Source organism: Thalia democratica, chromosome 4, assembly GCF_965202585.1.
Source record: "Thalia democratica chromosome 4, ktThaDemo2.hap1.1, whole genome shotgun sequence".
Classification (NCBI taxonomy): domain Eukaryota; kingdom Metazoa; phylum Chordata; class Thaliacea; order Salpida; family Salpidae; genus Thalia; species Thalia democratica.
This window is the reverse complement of record NC_139168.1, coordinates 2,913,605-2,930,489: the sequence shown is the minus strand read 5'-3', so window position 1 is coordinate 2,930,489 and position 16,885 is coordinate 2,913,605. Positions and strand designations below refer to the sequence as shown.

Sequence of the window (16,885 nt, the reverse complement as noted above, 5' to 3'; positions counted from 1 at the left end):
TTTAAACATTCAAAAACTAGTGCTCCATACTTTGTTAAAGTTAGTTCTCAACATAGATCAGCAAGAAAAGACACAAAACAAACTATCCACCGGTTAGTGTTTTGGATGGAAAATTCTTTGCAAATTCTTCAATTTCTTCTAAATGACCTGAACGACCTAGCTCAAACAAAACTCGATGACTTCGCTTCAAGGTAGTAGTTAAAATTTATTAATAAAATTTGTCAAAGTTTTAGTTAAAAGTAAAAAGTTAAGAGAATAGTTTTTAGCTTGTACTGTTTTTCAAAGTTTAACTAATAAAAGAAGTTTTTATATAACTCTAGTTGTAATTTGTTTTATTTCGAGTTATGTTGATTGCACATTGTAAACTACTGTTAAGTTACACAATTTATTACTAGCTCAACTGCACTTAACGAAGATCAAATCACAAAAATAAAATAACTTTTTTATACAACTCTAATTGTAATTTTGTTTAATTTCAATCTTTAGTAATTGCAAATTTAAACGATTATTAACTTAGATTTTTTATTGCTAGCTCCTGTGTACTTAATGAAGATCAAATCATCAAAATAAAAGAATATTCACCGAGTAAAACAGTTATTACTCAGCTTGAAGATGTTGTCATGTTTGCGTTTCAGTACTTAGTGTTTTACACAACAAAGGTTAGTGAGAAGTCATGTGTATATTTGTAATACATGTTATGTTTATAGTAGTATAATTGTAATAGTTTTAATTTTTACATGTTTAAGTTTAAATAAACAAAAAATTGTTAAATTTACTAATTTATTCCGTATTTTTTTACTAAACAAGTAAGTACTTTAAAAACCTTAATTATTTGAATTTATTTAACTTATTTAATTTACTTGAATATATTAAAATATCTAGATTCTGTACACGTCTCTCGAATCGATTCTCGATGAAAACCCATTTGCCGACACCTCGTTCGAACCTAACCCTGGTACAAGCACTGTTGAGGAAATTATGTCCGTTTTCGATTTTGCCACCAATCTTGTTTCAACGTACGAAGTGGGGAGTGAAATTGAAAAGCAACTATTTTCTTATTTGTTCTTCTTCAGCAATGTGTCAATATTCAACAATATCATCGATAAAGGTGATTTTACATAGCTGAATTAATTCTTTTAAAGTGAAACATTAATGCTATTATATTATCAAAACTGTTAGTGTATTTATATAAAACGACCTTGTTTTGATATAATTTTCATTCATATATTTCTACATGTTTCATGTATATAGTAGTGGCGTCGCGTAGTATTTTTCTTAGATGGTGCAGAAAAACAAAATCCGAATTGCCGGTGCTTTAATTGCCTCTACTCGAGTTGTCTCTGCTCGAATTGCCTCTGCTAAAACTGCCTCTGCTCGAGTTGCCTCTGCTTGAATTGCTTCTGCTCGAGTTGACTCTGCTTAAATTTGTTTTAATTTTTTGTTAACAATAACTTGTGGAATTATACTTAAACCTCTACTGTTTTAGGGAATTTTCAACTTAGCTTACTTACCGCAAGATATTGATTTTGCGGTAATTCTTGAGAAAATTTTACTTTTTTGAGTTCATTTGCGGCAGTCAGCTAAGAGTTTGCGGCAGTGTAGTGAGCAAAATGGTCGTTGTCTAAATTGGAGTTTTATAAGAGATTTTGTTCTAAAAAAAAACTAAAAAGTTATAGGTACTTTATTTTTCCTTACAAAATTTTAAGATGGTGAAATTGCGGCAGTGCAACACCCCACGCGACGCCTCTGGTATATACCATTACTTTGCATCAATCTGCGATTAAAATTTGTGCAAATTTTATTCCCTACATTGAGTTGAACTTCCATTTCTCAAAACTTTTACTTGATCATGAAATTAATACTATGTTAACATCAGAAACTGACTTACCAGATAAAATAAATATAAAATAGCGTTTTACAGCTTAGTATTGATTTTTAACAAACTTTAATGTTAAGAATATTTATTTAGTTTTTTAAGTTCATTTTCTATTACAATCAGACTATGATAGTTCAGTTTTATCTAATTTTAAATACAAAATAGTATTTTGACAAATTATCTTGTAAAATATTAAGCATTAGTAAAATCAACGTGTAAACTTACTGCTGGTTTAATTTAAAATAATAAAACTCATTTAATATTAGTCTATTGTACTTTGATAACAAAACAAGCTATAGATATGTTCTTAAAGCGTTTATAAATACAAGCTAACTTGTAAAACATTCAGAAAACTACTTTTACTGGCAAAAGGGGGTTATAATAGCCGGAAACCTGGAAAAACTGGAAAAATGGGCGTCTGATAACAATTACTCTAAAGAGTGGGGTGAATTTATGGAAAAAACAACAGCAATTACTGATCTATTATCCACACCCAAAAACCATTTGATTAGAGTTAGTTGAAAATTTACTTTTTTTTTTAAGCTCATTTTAGTAGAGTATTTAAACTTAGTGTTTAATTGCAAGCTTGACTTTATAGTTGATAAATTTTGTAATTCTTGTTGCTAATAGTTGCATTTTAGCTTGCATGTTTTATAATATGACATAATAACATTCAAAAAATCATTTTTTAAGTTCATATGTACGACAAAACCAAATAAAATAATAAGATAAGCTAGAAAACTGCCTTAAAAACTAATTAGTATAAAGTTCTCTTTTGGTAAACTGCTTTTACTAATAAATTTAATAATTTTTCAGTGTTCTTGGAAGAGCTTGAGTGAGACTTATAGCCAGTTGAAAACGGAACAGCTTCAATACATTTTGGAAAACTATTGTCTGTCCAGCCCGAGTAACAGACCTGAAATTTGGAAACCTGATGTTGATCTACCTGAGATCGTTACAATCGGTAATATTTTGTTACTTAAATTGATACGTTACATTACTACCAAATTTTATTGAAACCAGTTTTATTATCAAACAGCAAAAATGTTATACTTCGGAAGCTTTCAAAAAACTATAAAACCATACTTTCAAAAGCTTGATGATATTTACTAAGAACTGTTTAAACAAAATTTATATAAATTTTATACATGTTAAATAACAAATTACCTACTTTAAATTGAAAGAACAATTTATAAACTTTTAACAAATGTTATTATATGAAATATTTTAAGCTTATTTTTCACCATTTTTAATACTTTTATAGTCTTAAAATGTTTTTAAATCACATTAAATGTTTCAGACGGACTACTGGAAAGTTGCGAAGAACACCCGCCCCTAATCCTCCCCAAAACCAAAAATTCCCGGGTTTACCCGCTAGAAGTTACCTACAACTTTGTGTCGATGTTCGAGCATTTTCAACTGATTCAAGTCGATTTAGTTCCACCGCTAGTGGGGATTAGAGAGCAGCCGGACGGCAGAGAGAAAACTTCAGACTCGAAAACAGCTGTCAATTGCACAAAGTTAGTTGTTGTATGTATATATGTGTATATGTATCATATATATACAAGCTTAATATTCAAAAAAAGGAAACTACCATTTTCATGTACTTTTAAAGCAACTTTTAGCTTAATTTTTTAGGTTAATGACTAAAATAACTCATACTTTAAAATGAAATTATACTAATTGTTTAAAAAACATATTTGACAAGAACTGTTAAGTTCAGTAAGCTTAATGCTTTTTAGTAAGAACATTTATTTTAGAGTCGAAATAGTTAGGTATTTTTGATGATTAGGTTTTTCATCTTATAAGTTCTTATAAGATTACAGTGGAAATATGTCATTATTAGTAATTTGACCTTAATCAAATTTAATTTGTAACAAATTTCACAAAAAATTTTAATCAGTTCTATCACTGATGAAAAACCACAAAGCAAAGAAGACGAGATAGATGCGGAAATGGCCTCCATCGGAGGAGGAGGAAGGGTCGCAGAATCCCTGATTTGTTCAGAAGAAGAAGTTTCAAATCAGGGAAAATCCCCTGTTAGTAACTTTACAGTTGTTGATGAAGGAAAATCCCCCGCTATCAACTTGAAAGTTGTAGATGAGGGAAAATCCCCTGTGTCAAACCTGATTGCGAAATATGAAAGGAGGGATGTGAATAAGCCACGCACTCCAACCATGAAGTCAGAAGTTAAATTCACCTACAGTAAAGGTAAGATTTGTTTTGTTTTTCTTGAATTTTTACCAGTAAATTAAATTTTAAACGCTAAACTGTAATTTTAATAATCTGGTTTAACGTTCATTTATAGAAAAAGTTTATAAACCGTTTTCTAGCTGCTTATTGGTTTCTTTTAGGCTGTAAATCAATCCCGGATGTAATTTTTTGATAAACTTAAGACTAAGGTAGTATTATTATTTGAGTATACTTAATCAAACTTGATTAAATAGATTAATTTTTTTTTTATCGATAACATGCTTAACACTAACACTCATTTACAAATAGATTGTTTGTTTACTTATGGTCATATTTTGTTTAAACAAGTGATTTATTAGAACAAGAGCTATATTTTCACAGGTGTGTTCAAACAAACCAACCCGATAACGTACAGCTCAGTTTCTTTGGAAGAAGCAGCGAATTTATTCGATGTGGAAATAGAAACTACGACTTCTAGCGGAATTAATATTTGTTGCGTAGACGGTAATTCCATAAAGTACAACAAAAAAGGACTTTATGTAAAGTCCATACTTCCTAATATACAAAACAACAAGGTTAACGATTTGTATTTTATATATTTTTTTAATTTAAAGGTATTTCAATAAAGTACAACAAAAAAGGACTTTACGTAAAGTTCATACTTCCTAATATACCAAGTAACAAGGTATTTGTCCTTTTTTTTTCTTTTTTATAAACACTTTTTAGTTTTAAATTTCAGCATACATTCTTTCAAACGTTTTATAAATAAATTCATAAACTTAAAAAGAAATTTTCTACAACTTTTTTTTGTCTCATTATATTATTGTATTTGTTTTTATTTTCATTCAAAAATTAATATTTAGCAAATGTAGTTTTTCATGTGATAATGAGTTGATTATAGCAACTGTTTAAATAAAGTAGACTTTTTGTTTTACTTAAAACCTATAACATTGTTAGCTATAAAACATAAAGTTACTGTTTAGGAAAGTTAATTTTGAAAATACGTCCTAAAAATAAGATAAACAAGTTCTTGTTTAAATTTTTTATGCAGACTGTTTATTTTAAAAAAAGTTCATCAAAAAAAATTATTAACATACCAACAAAAATTATATTATTTGTCATATTTAAAAGAGCTTATAACGTAAATCTAAACCAAAAATTGTTTGCAGGTTAATAAAAAAACTGATGTAATTCAATGCATTCTACATAAAGGAAAACTTCAAGTCGGAGACAAAATAATAAGTGTAAACAACACAAATTTATCAAAACTAGACTTTGAAAAGTAAGTTGCTTATACTTATACTAGTAAACTCCTTTTGACATATTTAACATATGTTTTTTAATTTTTTAAACGAGTACAGTTTATTCTAATGCGTTTATAATTTCTTTTATATAATTTACACACAGCAAATTACCTCTAAAATAAGCTAACAAAATTTATTTATAGGCAAGAAAGCTTAACCTTCAAAAGAAATATTTTAATTGTTATAACTTTCATAGGTCAATGGAGTTGTTCAAAAATGAAGAAAAAATGTTCAAATTCAAAGTGTTAAGGTGCAGCGCCGATGTAACATCTAAATAAAAAATTGATAAACACATATAAATAGAAAATATAGATTAATTTATTTGCCTACTTTCTTACACTACCTATTTCTCGCTGCTAATTTTTTTTGTCGATTAAGTTTTTATGTTACTTGTTTTTTTCATATTTTTATAAATTAAATTAATATCTTATTTTTAGAACTAACTCATTTTTGTGCCAACGAAATTTTTTCTTTTGTCTTTGTGAAAAGTTCTGATCTAAAACTTTTCTTGTAATTTTGGTATAATTTCAAAAGATTAATATTGAGATTTTGTGTTAAAAAAAAAAACAAAAACTACGTTTTATTTAAAACTTTAATCACAATTTTAAAGTGTGAAAACAAATTACAAAAATTATTAGAGTTTTTTTATTAAGAATTTCACAAAAACCTTTTTTGAGTTTTGTTTCTTTAAAATAATTTGTTAACTTACAATGTAATTAACTAGACTTAACGTTTACATTGATATTGCAGCAAACTATGTGAATTTTTTAGTATACTGTTTAGAAATAACTTTTAGTTATTTCTTTGTTTAACAAATATATTAACTCAGTATGTCAAACTTCTATAACATATATTTTTAACTACTACTTTTATCTTAGTAAAATTTTTAAAATGATAAGTATATTAAATTGAAGTTTTCTTATTATAAGTTAAATATAAATTCACTTATTTTTATCTTTACGAAAGCTAATAAAACATTTCTAAATTTGACTTTGCCTTAAGTTATTTATTAGTTGTTTTAAAAACCAAAATTATATTTAAATAAAGTAAAAGACATTACAAATAAATGATTATAGGAGTTCAAAATAAAAATTCACATAAATACAAAAATGTTAAATTTAAAAGTTTATCAAAAACTTTTCAATTAAAAAACACTTCAAAAGATATTTGTGTTAAGCTGAAGATAAGAATGGCTTTATGGTAAAAACACATGACTAAATACTTTCCAAAATCACAAAGTTTTATTTATTACTAGTAGAAGGTTAAATACTAGCCACTTGTTAATTCAAAAGAAAAAAATGCTTTGTTCAACTCAAAAAATTTTAAAATCTGCAAACGTTTAAAAATCAACTCGCTAGCAGAGTTTCTGAACTTTGATTAACAAATAAAACTCAACTATGACATTTTAAGTCAAAACAAACAAAAGCTTGTTCAGTACTTAAAATTAATATTTGTTTCTTGCCTAACCCGCCCCGTAGCGGTTAGAAAAAGTGCAAATAAATCCCGACAAAAAGACTTTCAAATCATTTCGTTTTTCAGGATGTTGATTGTTTGCGATTGCGTCACTCCCACGTCATCGTTTTTCGTTTTCTTCTTCACAGGTTTGTTCTCTCGATTCGTCATCACTTTCTTGGCGTAGGATTCGGCGAACAGACTCAGGAAACCAAGGAAGAAGCAACAGGAAGCCAGAATGAAACTGGCGTTCCACGAGTTTGTTGCGTCATAGAGCATTCCTAAAAAATAGTTTTGTTTATTTTCCAAGTAAATAGAAAACTTGTAAAGTAAATAAGTATTTTATAACATTGACTAAATCAATAAACTTAGACAAACTCAATATTTTTTTCACAACTTCATTTATAAAACACCGCTTTACTCAGATAGTTAACAAGACTAATGGATGTTCAGTTACAAAAAAAAAATAGTTTGAATAGAACTTAAAAAAACTTTAGACCATTTTACAAACAAGACAGACACTTTTTATAACGTTTGTTAAATAAAAAAACATTAATGATTACCGTTTATAAAAAACACCTTTGCCTTACAACATATGCAGTTATAGAAACTTAACCAGTTTTGATCAAAGCTTGAATGTTAGCTTTAGTAGTATTACTACGTCATAATAATTAACATAGTTGCAGAATTTATAAAATCACTTGAAGTTTTTATGCAACATGAAAGCTCAAATATTTGTATCAAACAAAAACTTGTGTTTAAAAATTAATTTTTTTTCGACTGAAACTGTCCGGATAAGTGAAGTCCGGGTAAGTGAACAACATTCAGTTATAGAAACAAATGCAATTGTATTTTTTTTTGAAATAATACTAATTCAAACCTCCAATCGGAGGACCAATCAACTGTCCGCACGATAATCTATTAGCAAGCTCCCTCATATTATTAACGTTCAATGACGTAACGAGTTTTTTAAAATCAGTTGTTTTTCTCAATATCTCTTATATAATAAACTAGTGTAGTACCAATGTTTAATAAACACCGTTTATAGGAAATACCACTACGATACAACATGCAGTTATAGAAACTAAACTAGTTTTGATCAAAGCTTGAATGTAAGCTAGTAGTATAGTATTACATCATAGTAATGAACTAAATTGCAGAATTTATAAAATTACTTAAAATTTTCTTGCACCCTGAAAGCTTAATCATTTGTATCACATAAAAATGCTTGTGCTTAAAATTGATTTTTTTTTTGACTGAAACTGTCCGGATAAGTGAAGTCCGGGTAATTGAACAATATTCATTTATAGAAATAAATGCAACTGTTATTTTTTTGAAATAATACTGATATATGCATAAATATATAGATATATGCAAAAATTTTTGTGTTTAAAATTTAATTTTTTTGAATTTTATTTTTGACTGAAACTGTCCGGATAAGTGAGCGTCCGGATAAAAGAATTCCGGGTAAGTGAACAACATGCAGTTATAGAAATAAACGCAATTGTAATTTTTTTTTTGAAGTAATACTAATTCAAACCTCCAATCGGTGGACCAATCAACTGCCCGCACGTTCCGCTGAAAAACAAACAGAACCCGTAAGCTGATCTCAGCTGGGCCAGACCCAACGTGTCTATGGTGATGGGGAGGATGTTGCCCTGCCAACTGCCCGACCCGATCCCGAACAGGAAGCAGTATATTGCCATGGAAACGAAAGTGCGGCAGAAAAGTGAGTAGATGGTTGCTATGCACATTGTTATCTGGTATATCTGTCGGTAAAACTTGTTTTAAAAATAAAAGTTATACAAAATCAACTTACATAAATAATATTTTCTAACAATGGATTAACCATCGGTAAATTTGTTAAAAAACATTAAATTATAAAAAATCTAAGCAGTATCTAAAAGAGTATCTTTTGGAAGCAAAATTCCTCTAGGTTAGTTAAGTAAAAGTTAGTTAAACAATATTCAAAAAAGAACAAGTAATCTAACCAACATCATTAATTCAATTGTAAATACTATAAAACTAGTTACAGGTACTATACCTAATGAGAAACTTCAAAATCGTTTTTTTTTTGAAAAACTAACAAAATAAAAGTTTTGTGTAAGTAACAAAAACCCTACTATAAGTACATACAAACAAAAATTACAGATGTTTTGTTTTAACTTAATCTTTAAAGTGTTGATTTTTTATTAATATCTAAACAACAAACAAAACAAAAACCTTGTGTAAATGTATCCTCCTCACAACGCCCCGGTCGGCGAACGCCCCTGACGACAGCTGCGCCACGATTTCCGACAGCGACGTGATGCTTAGCAACCACGGGGACAGGTCGGAGTCGACCCCGAAACTCTCCGCCCTCTTGCACATGAGTACCATGGTCATGGAGTAGCCGAACTGGCAGAGGACCAAGTTGAAGGTGACCATCATCCACAGTGGATTGGTCAGCAGCCTGTTTGGATTTAATTATTTAAAATTGTTTGTTTTAGTTTTCATTTGATTGCTCAAAATAAAACTACGCTTATATTCTGTATAGAAAAGGAAGAATTTTTATGGACATGAGTGCAAATTATACAAGTTCGTAAAATATTTCTAACTAGTACGTCATTGATAAAACTTAAAAATTTCACCAAGTTCATTATTTTTATTTTCACCTTTTGAGCGGTAAACCATTCTCCACCAATATAAAAATTTTGAAAACATTTTTACACATTACACATTCTTAACAAAAACATTCAAACCCAAACACACAAAACGCAAAAGTATTTTTCAAAGTATTTTCAACCTGAAATCGAGCAGCTTGGGTTTCTTCACGTTATACACGGGCTCGATGGCGGGAAAGTTTTCCACGATCAAACTCTCTGTTATCCCGAACTCCTTCACCCTGGCCTCCATTTGCATGAACGCCATTTTCTCCTTACTCCTCCCCTGCTGGCCTCCGATGGCCCTCCTGGCCATGTAGCCGTTGGTGAATCCGCTCGGGGGCGCCGTTTGGGGTTTGATGGAGTCGTGGCGGGTTATGGTCTGCTGGGGGTCGAACTCCAGCTCGCTTTTTAGCCTCAAAGGTCGAAGGAGGAGAGCCACGACCAACAAGTTGAGTTCCATACCTGAAGTATAAATATATTTTGTTTATTGAACGACAAAAAAAAACCACTCAAAATGTTTGGTCCTAAGATATGGTGCATGAAAAACCTTTCGGTTATCGAGTCGCACACAACTTTGATACTTTTTAAATTCTTGTCCAGAACAAATAAAAATACTTATTGAAATTGTAACCTGGTTGAAAATAAAATATTTAATTTGCACATTTTTATTGAAAATTACTCACTAAATTCACAAGTAACCAAAATCATGCTTCTTAAATATTTTTGTTGTTATAATACTTGTTATTGTTTTTTTATTATTTTAATTGGAGTCTGTTAGGTTTTTAGTAAAGTCGTGTATTGTAGTTAAATATTTAAAGTCTAAATGAGCCTTTGCAATTAAAATAAGCTAGTGTTATGATAAATACCAAGTTTCCGTTAGGTTTTCAAGCTATACAAGCTATCAAAACTATGGATGAATATTTATAAAAGTTGTCCCTTTAAATATCTACTTCATTAACTATTTGTTGATCAAGACTTGATTTTCAAAACAAGCATTTTTGTTTCCAAAGGTGAATTTTTACAGAGGGACAAATTCAAAATCCATCCGTGATCAAAACCCACCCGATCAAAATCCACCCAGTCAAATTCGAGAACCACATACCGATCAAGGGTAAAGTCTAGTGGTAACAGTGACTGTGAAAAATAAATAAAAAATAAATAAAAAAGTTCAAAAAATATATCAAATAAATTAGTAAATAATGAAAATGTAAAAAGAAAAACCAAGTGGATTTTGATCTGTTGGATTTTGAACGCGGGTGGATTTTGATAGTATACCTTTACATAACACCTCTACACTACTACCAACCAGCAATAATGAGGTAGCATCCTTGCCATCCGTACTTGTTGATCAGCATCCTGAAAATTGGCGCCAAAAACAAAGTTCCCGCGCCGCCAGTTCTCGAAAGGCCGTTTGCTAGCGACCGCTTGTGGTTGAAATATCTGCCGATCATCGTGAGTGCGGGCAAGGATGCAAACGCGAATCCCAATCCTGTGAACATTTATAAAATTTTGTTTGTCTGAACATTTTGTAGCTTGAAGAAAATTTAAATAGATTTGCAGCTTTTGAACAATTAAACTCCAGGTAGCTTAAAAGTTAAAACTTGTAGCTTCAAAAAGTTTTTAATTTATAACTAAATTTGCCCAATTTCTCCAAAAAATTTTTGGAAAAACGAGTTTTGTTTAAAACCTAGAAACGTTTTATTTCAATATTTAAATTAGTTCAATAAAAACCGGTAGATTTTGCTCTCTAAACAAAAAAAAGTTCTGTTAAAGGTTTTGTGTAAAAATGCTTAAAAACTCAAAAAAAAAAAACCATTAGTTTGCATAGATTAGCTTCAAAAACTTTTTATTAATGGTTGTAAATAGAGATATTTTTGTAGAATTTTTTTAATGAAAAGTTTAAAAGCACAAACTTTAAAGAAAAAGCATTATAAGTACTCTTATTTGTCTAACTTCTAAACTATAAATGATTAATTTCTATTGTAAGAAAAAATATTTTTTTAGTTTAGATTACAAATTTTTACTTATTTTTACTTCTTTGCTCATAAAACTTTCAAAGCTGTATGTAGTGATTGACAAACTCATTTTTGCGAAAAAAAAATAAACGTGTTTTTAATTAAACAAACCAAACAACGTTATTTGCAATGAATGCGTCATTGAAAAACACACAACTCAAAACAAATTGCAGCTATAATATTTTGAAAACAAACTTCTGGGTTAAGTAATATGTTTAAACAGTGATTTGAGAAAAATTTTTATAAAAAAAAATTAACTCTGTAAGCAACTGACTGCTATTGTCATCAAATTTTTTACAATTAAAGCTTAAAGTAAGCATAAATTTTAATTTATTTTTTCAATACTTCATTTTGTATAATGATAAATTACAAATATTAAATTATTAGCAACTTTTTAAGACTAAAACTAAAACGGTCTAACTTGATAATTAAAAGTACTTGTAATATTTTTATTTAAAAAGTATGTTAGATGTTATAAAATGTTCTAATACATAAAAAAGATTGTTTGTACTTTTTTTTTTAATTGTAGGCCATTTTATTTATTTTATTTTTGATAAACTAAATGCACAAATTCTTCTATTGCATGTAGAAAAACATACTATAGACTTTGAATAAAATTAAAATGCTTTCAAAGTTTTTTTAAACCAACAGTTGATTTTAAAGCAATAACAACTAAGATTCGTTGTGAAAAATACAATAAAAGTTGTTTTTTTTATTACTTATAAAACATCTAATTGAACAACTAACTTGTTTCATACTTGCTAAAAGTTTTAGAAACTAGTGATTAAAACAGTTTACTGACCTGCAACGCCACCCAGTGACACGTACAAGTAGTACGGAGAAGTGGCGAACGATGACAGAAGCATTCCCGTGAAAACCAAAAGTCCCCCCACTCCGACGACCCTCCTTTCTCCAAACCTGTTGCTCAATGCTGCCGATAGTGGCGCTGTTTCGAATGAAAAATTTTTAATTGAGAACATTTTTAAACTTTACAGAAGGTTTGATACAGTTGATATTTTAACTGTTTAAAACAGAACAAATTTGTTAATAACAAAATGTTGTAAGATAAAGAATGAAACAAAAGCTTGGTAAGATTTTCTTATAAGTTGTATGTTTGTAAACGTGTTACTATTATCAAAATTTACTTCTTATACATATATAGTTTATTGAACAACAAAAAGAAAATTGCTCAAAATATTTGGTCCTAAGACCTGGTGCACGAAAAAACTTTTCGGTTATCTAGTCGCACACCACTTGAATACCTTTTAATGTCTTGTCCAGGACTGTTTGTATAATTAACTTAGTCGATAAAAATTAATGTTATCTTTTGAATTCATCAATAATTATGATATAAAAAATCTTAAACTTAAACTACAAGTAAAACAGATTAAAAAGTTTTAAAAGTTTCTACTAATATGTTTTTGAGTGTTTTGAAAAGAACTAACTAGTTATTAAGCAAAAACAATAGTATTTGAACATGATACAAAAGCTTGATAAGCTTGTTTCATTGATAAGAAAATTATGCAATTATTGTCAATAATGATTTTTTACTAATTTTACACATAAAACAAACTCACTTGGTATGATAAAATTTCTAATTGTTGAGCAATTTATAAATTTCGAAAATGAGCACAATAAAGCATTTTTGAAAATAAAATAGAAAAAAAAGTATTAAACAAAAGCTTTAAAAGGTTGTCTTAGTTTTAGGCAGCTGTAATTGTTTATTAAACGACTTTATTAATTTATTAAGCTTGAGTTAAGTACTATTTTTAAAATTGAACGCTGATTTAAATAAATGCAAATTCTTAAATGCAAATTCAATTTAGTACGTCAATTCCAGCGTCGATTGCGTAAAAATACTCTAAATTTACTTAAGCAATATTTACTCTAAAATTTCTAATAATATTTATCTTACGTGCTATAAACACGCGTTTCAAAGTAACCAAAACAAAATAGAAAATTTTTATGAAAAAGCACAGACTCAAACCAAGCTGAGTTTGTCGATAGAAAAAACTAATTTAAGATTGAGTTTAAATTACTTAACATCTGAAAAAACATCAAGTGTATAAATGAACTTTTTGATAGTATGTGCTTCCATTTTTTTTATGTAAGTATGAAAATAAGTAAGCCAAGTGACTGTATATTTTACTTTACTAGTGCTTTTTTACGTTAAAATTTCTTTTAGATAAGTTTAATCATTAATGAAGTATTTTTTTTAATTAATGAAAAGTCATACACGAATATTTTTACAACACACCGGCAGTAGCCCTCATAGATAGCGAAATAAATGAAGTATTTCAAGAATTTTGAAAGTTTCTTTAATTTTTTGTTTAATTAACTTTTAACGAACCGGCAGTAGCCCTCATGGAAAGCGATATGGAAGATATCCAGGCGATGGTGCCCGCCCCACCGTTAAAGTAATCCTGAAGGACGGGTTGAAATATCCCCCCTGTCTTCAGAACCCCCATACACAGCATATTGTCCAACCACACGGCCAGCACTATGACCCAACCCCACCCCCCGTCCGGTGGTTTCACGTACCTGTTTGAATGGTGAATTTTCTTATATTTTATACATAAGTTAATTAATTAAATTTTTCTATTTTGAATAGTTTTTGGTGTGTTTGGGTAAGGTAGGTTGTATGCTAGGGATAAGTTTTAAAAGTAAAATAAAAAAACGGTGGTTTCAGGTATCTGTTTGGATGTCATTTAATTTTTTATACAAAATTTAATTGTCAAAATTTTAATTTTTGAATAATTTTTGATATGTTTTGGTGAAGTAGGTTATATGTTAGGGATAAGAATATGAATAAAAAATACAAAGAAAAGCTTTGAAAAATTTTCTGACTCATCAAACATGCAAATCAGACTGACCTCTAAGCATACTTTCCAAAAAATATAAAAAGTTAAAAATGTTTGATTTGTACTAAATATACTTTTAATATGGTAAATCAAAAAAGAAATAAGTTATTAATTTCATGTTAAAGCAAACTTGTTTCAAAAGTTTATAAAAATTAAAGCAAAAACTACTTAGATTTACAAAATAAATACTAATAACAATATTTTTTAAGTAAGTAAAAAAATGACAATAAAAATATAGCATGGATGATATATAAAAACTACGCTGAAAAATACTTTAATAAACAAAGTTCTCAAATAAAATTGAGACAGTAAAGATTAACAAATGGTTATTTCAAGTGTTTTTGACACATTATTTCAAGTGTATCTATCTTTTAAGATTCAAGGTTTTCCCTAAATTATTTCTTACTCATAGTCAACAAAACATATGAGTAGACTTTAAATTAGTGACTAACTTGTTTTTCTAGTTGAAAACAAAATTTTATATATTTTGTGTTTTTCTACTTGTTAGTCAGTTTTACTAGAAAACAAGCTATGAATCAATATAAACTCTATAAGAAACTTCGAAATCAAAGCAGCAGTTTAATAATGTAAGGCCATAAAAAATTAAAAAAAAACGTAATCAAAAAAAAAATTATATATAGTATTTATTATTTTGTTGTGATAAAAAAAAAAGTATTTTATTTAATAAAAGCGAGTAATTTAATTTGAAAATCTTTTAAAAGTTAAATTAAATAACATGAAACTAGAACAATTAAAAATTTGAACTTTCAATCTATGTTAAAATTTCAGACGATACTTTATACAAATAACAAGTAAATTTAATCGTAACTGTTTACAACAAACATTAGTTTTTACCAATAAAAATTTAAAGATCTTTAATTCCAAATAATACTGAATACTAGTAAAATACAGAACTATTCTAATTGATATAAGTTACAAAGCTTCAAATAAGATATTATTGATCAAAAGTCTAACATACCTTTTCTCATCTACGAATAGTGGATCAGTAGTTTTCAATGAAGCTCTACAATTCAAATTATTTCCATTTTTATCTGATTTATCTACTTTAAGATTTTTCATAGTTCTATTCTATTTGTTTACTTATAACTTAAAGTCTGAAACCCAAAACTGTTTTACATTTTTAAAGTGCTGACTAAACTATTTTATTTTATATATTTTTTCAATTATTTTTTAATTTAAATTTTTTTTTTTAAATTCAAATGATATCTAAGTCAAAAAACAACTTTAAATTTGTTTGATTAATATATTTAATTGATTGAAATACTTATAAGTTGTAGAAGATTTATAGAAATTATTGTTTATTTTTTAACCATATTTAAATATTGAGACAAAATGAGTTTTGTAGACACAATTCTGAACTTGTTTAACCCTTAGCTGTTACGTGATGAAAGTTTATTTTTTATTTTTTAGAGAATCTTTTATTATCATTTTTAAATTTCATTTACAAGTCGGAAACCCACACTAGAAGTATAACTGTTTTCAAACAACTTAAACTTAGTTTTTAAGTCTTTTTAATTTTCCAAAATATTCAAAACTTTAACAAAATCTAAAACTAATTTGTATACAACTATTTTTGTATGATACATGTAATCGTTAATAAACAATATTTTTTCCAGCATGTGATAGTATTTTGTTCTAAAATAAATAACACTTAAAAATGTTTTGAAACTAATTAGTCCACACATGTTTCTAGATTTTGATAATTTAAATTTATGTTATCATATAGTTTTCATTGGGTAGTATACTTTAACAAAATACTTTTCAGTCATATAAGTTTTAACTTTTTAAATTGCTACATAACACAAAAAATTTTATTATTTGTTATTTAAATATCTATAGCAAAAACTTATTTTGATTCTGTAACACAACAACTTATTATTATTTTTCATTTATTTTTTTTAATAAAACTTTTTTTTTACATTTAAAAAAGTTATAAGCTTAAGCCACACTAAATTTTTTCAAAATAAAAATATCACATACAGATAGGCATTTAATCAATTTGGTTTAGTCTCAACCTAAGGGAAAATATTCCTTATTAACAACTAAAATAATAACATCAAATTAATCTGAGTTAGTACTTTTCTTTAAACTTTTTACAATTTTAAGTCAGTCTTAATAGTTTATACACTAACGTTTATTATTTTATTACAAAACTACACTTTTGGAATAAAGTATCTAATATTATTTTGTCTAAAATACTTAGCAATTATAACATAAAAATAAGGTATAATTCGAAGTAATAAAAAACTGATATACGTTACTGTAAAAAGTGACAATAAGTATTTAAAAAATTTGTACTAAAATTGTTATTTTTTTATTATTTCAATTACAAAAAAGAACAAAAGTTAAAAAACTGAGTTTTTTCAAAAGTTTTAGACAAATTACTAGCTGTATAAGGGAAGAGCTAAAACTTTATAAGAATTTATAATTTTCTTAAGTAAGCTACCAGTTGATACATTTAAGTTTTTTACAATAAATCGTAAAGTTAACCTTGTCAAGGAAATCTTAACAAAAAGTT

The 16,885-nt window shown here is 27.7% G+C and overlaps 2 protein-coding genes across 2 annotated transcripts; one reads left to right on the top strand and one right to left on the bottom strand.

The window, feature by feature from the left end:
* The first annotated feature begins 62 nt into the window (after positions 1 to 62).
* Positions 63 to 5,747, top strand: LOC145834946 (ras-associating and dilute domain-containing protein-like). Its single transcript, XM_082942476.1, has 10 exons — positions 63 to 191; positions 533 to 659; positions 883 to 1,108; positions 2,226 to 2,389; positions 2,693 to 2,840; positions 3,177 to 3,396; positions 3,780 to 4,087; positions 4,451 to 4,644; positions 5,239 to 5,351; positions 5,570 to 5,747. Exons 1-10 carry the CDS (start codon positions 106 to 108, stop codon positions 5,649 to 5,651), a joined length of 1,668 nt encoding a protein of 555 aa, XP_082798602.1. The 5' UTR covers positions 63 to 105; the 3' UTR covers positions 5,652 to 5,747.
* Positions 5,748 to 6,891: 1,144 nt separating this feature from the next.
* LOC145835096 (putative monocarboxylate transporter 5) lies at positions 6,892 to 15,426 on the bottom strand. The gene is made up of 8 exons (XM_082942640.1): positions 15,326 to 15,426; positions 13,836 to 14,026; positions 12,288 to 12,431; positions 10,777 to 10,959; positions 9,611 to 9,932; positions 9,049 to 9,277; positions 8,366 to 8,594; positions 6,892 to 7,106 (listed from the first exon to the last, which is right to left on the bottom strand). Exons 1-8 carry the CDS (start codon positions 15,424 to 15,426, stop codon positions 6,892 to 6,894), a joined length of 1,614 nt encoding a protein of 537 aa, XP_082798766.1.
* Between the last annotated feature and the right edge of the window lie 1,459 nt (positions 15,427 to 16,885).

Coding starts and splice junctions, on each gene's coding strand:
- LOC145834946 (XM_082942476.1), top strand. CDS start 106: ATGGAAAATTCTTTGCAAATTCTTCAATTTCTTCTAAATGACCTGAAC. Junction 192..532: donor CTCGATGACTTCGCTTCAAG/GTAGTAGTTAAA, acceptor TTTTATTGCTAG/CTCCTGTGTACTTAATGAAG. Junction 5,352..5,569: donor TCAAAACTAGACTTTGAAAA/GTAAGTTGCTTA, acceptor TAACTTTCATAG/GTCAATGGAGTTGTTCAAAA.
- LOC145835096 (XM_082942640.1), bottom strand. CDS start 15,426: ATGAAAAATCTTAAAGTAGATAAATCAGATAAAAATGGAAATAATTTG. Junction 12,432..13,835: donor TTCCATGAGGGCTACTGCCG/GTTCGTTAAAAG, acceptor CATTCGAAACAG/CGCCACTATCGGCAGCATTG. Junction 9,933..10,776: donor ATGCTACCTCATTATTGCTG/GTTGGTAGTAGT, acceptor TTTATACTTCAG/GTATGGAACTCAACTTGTTG.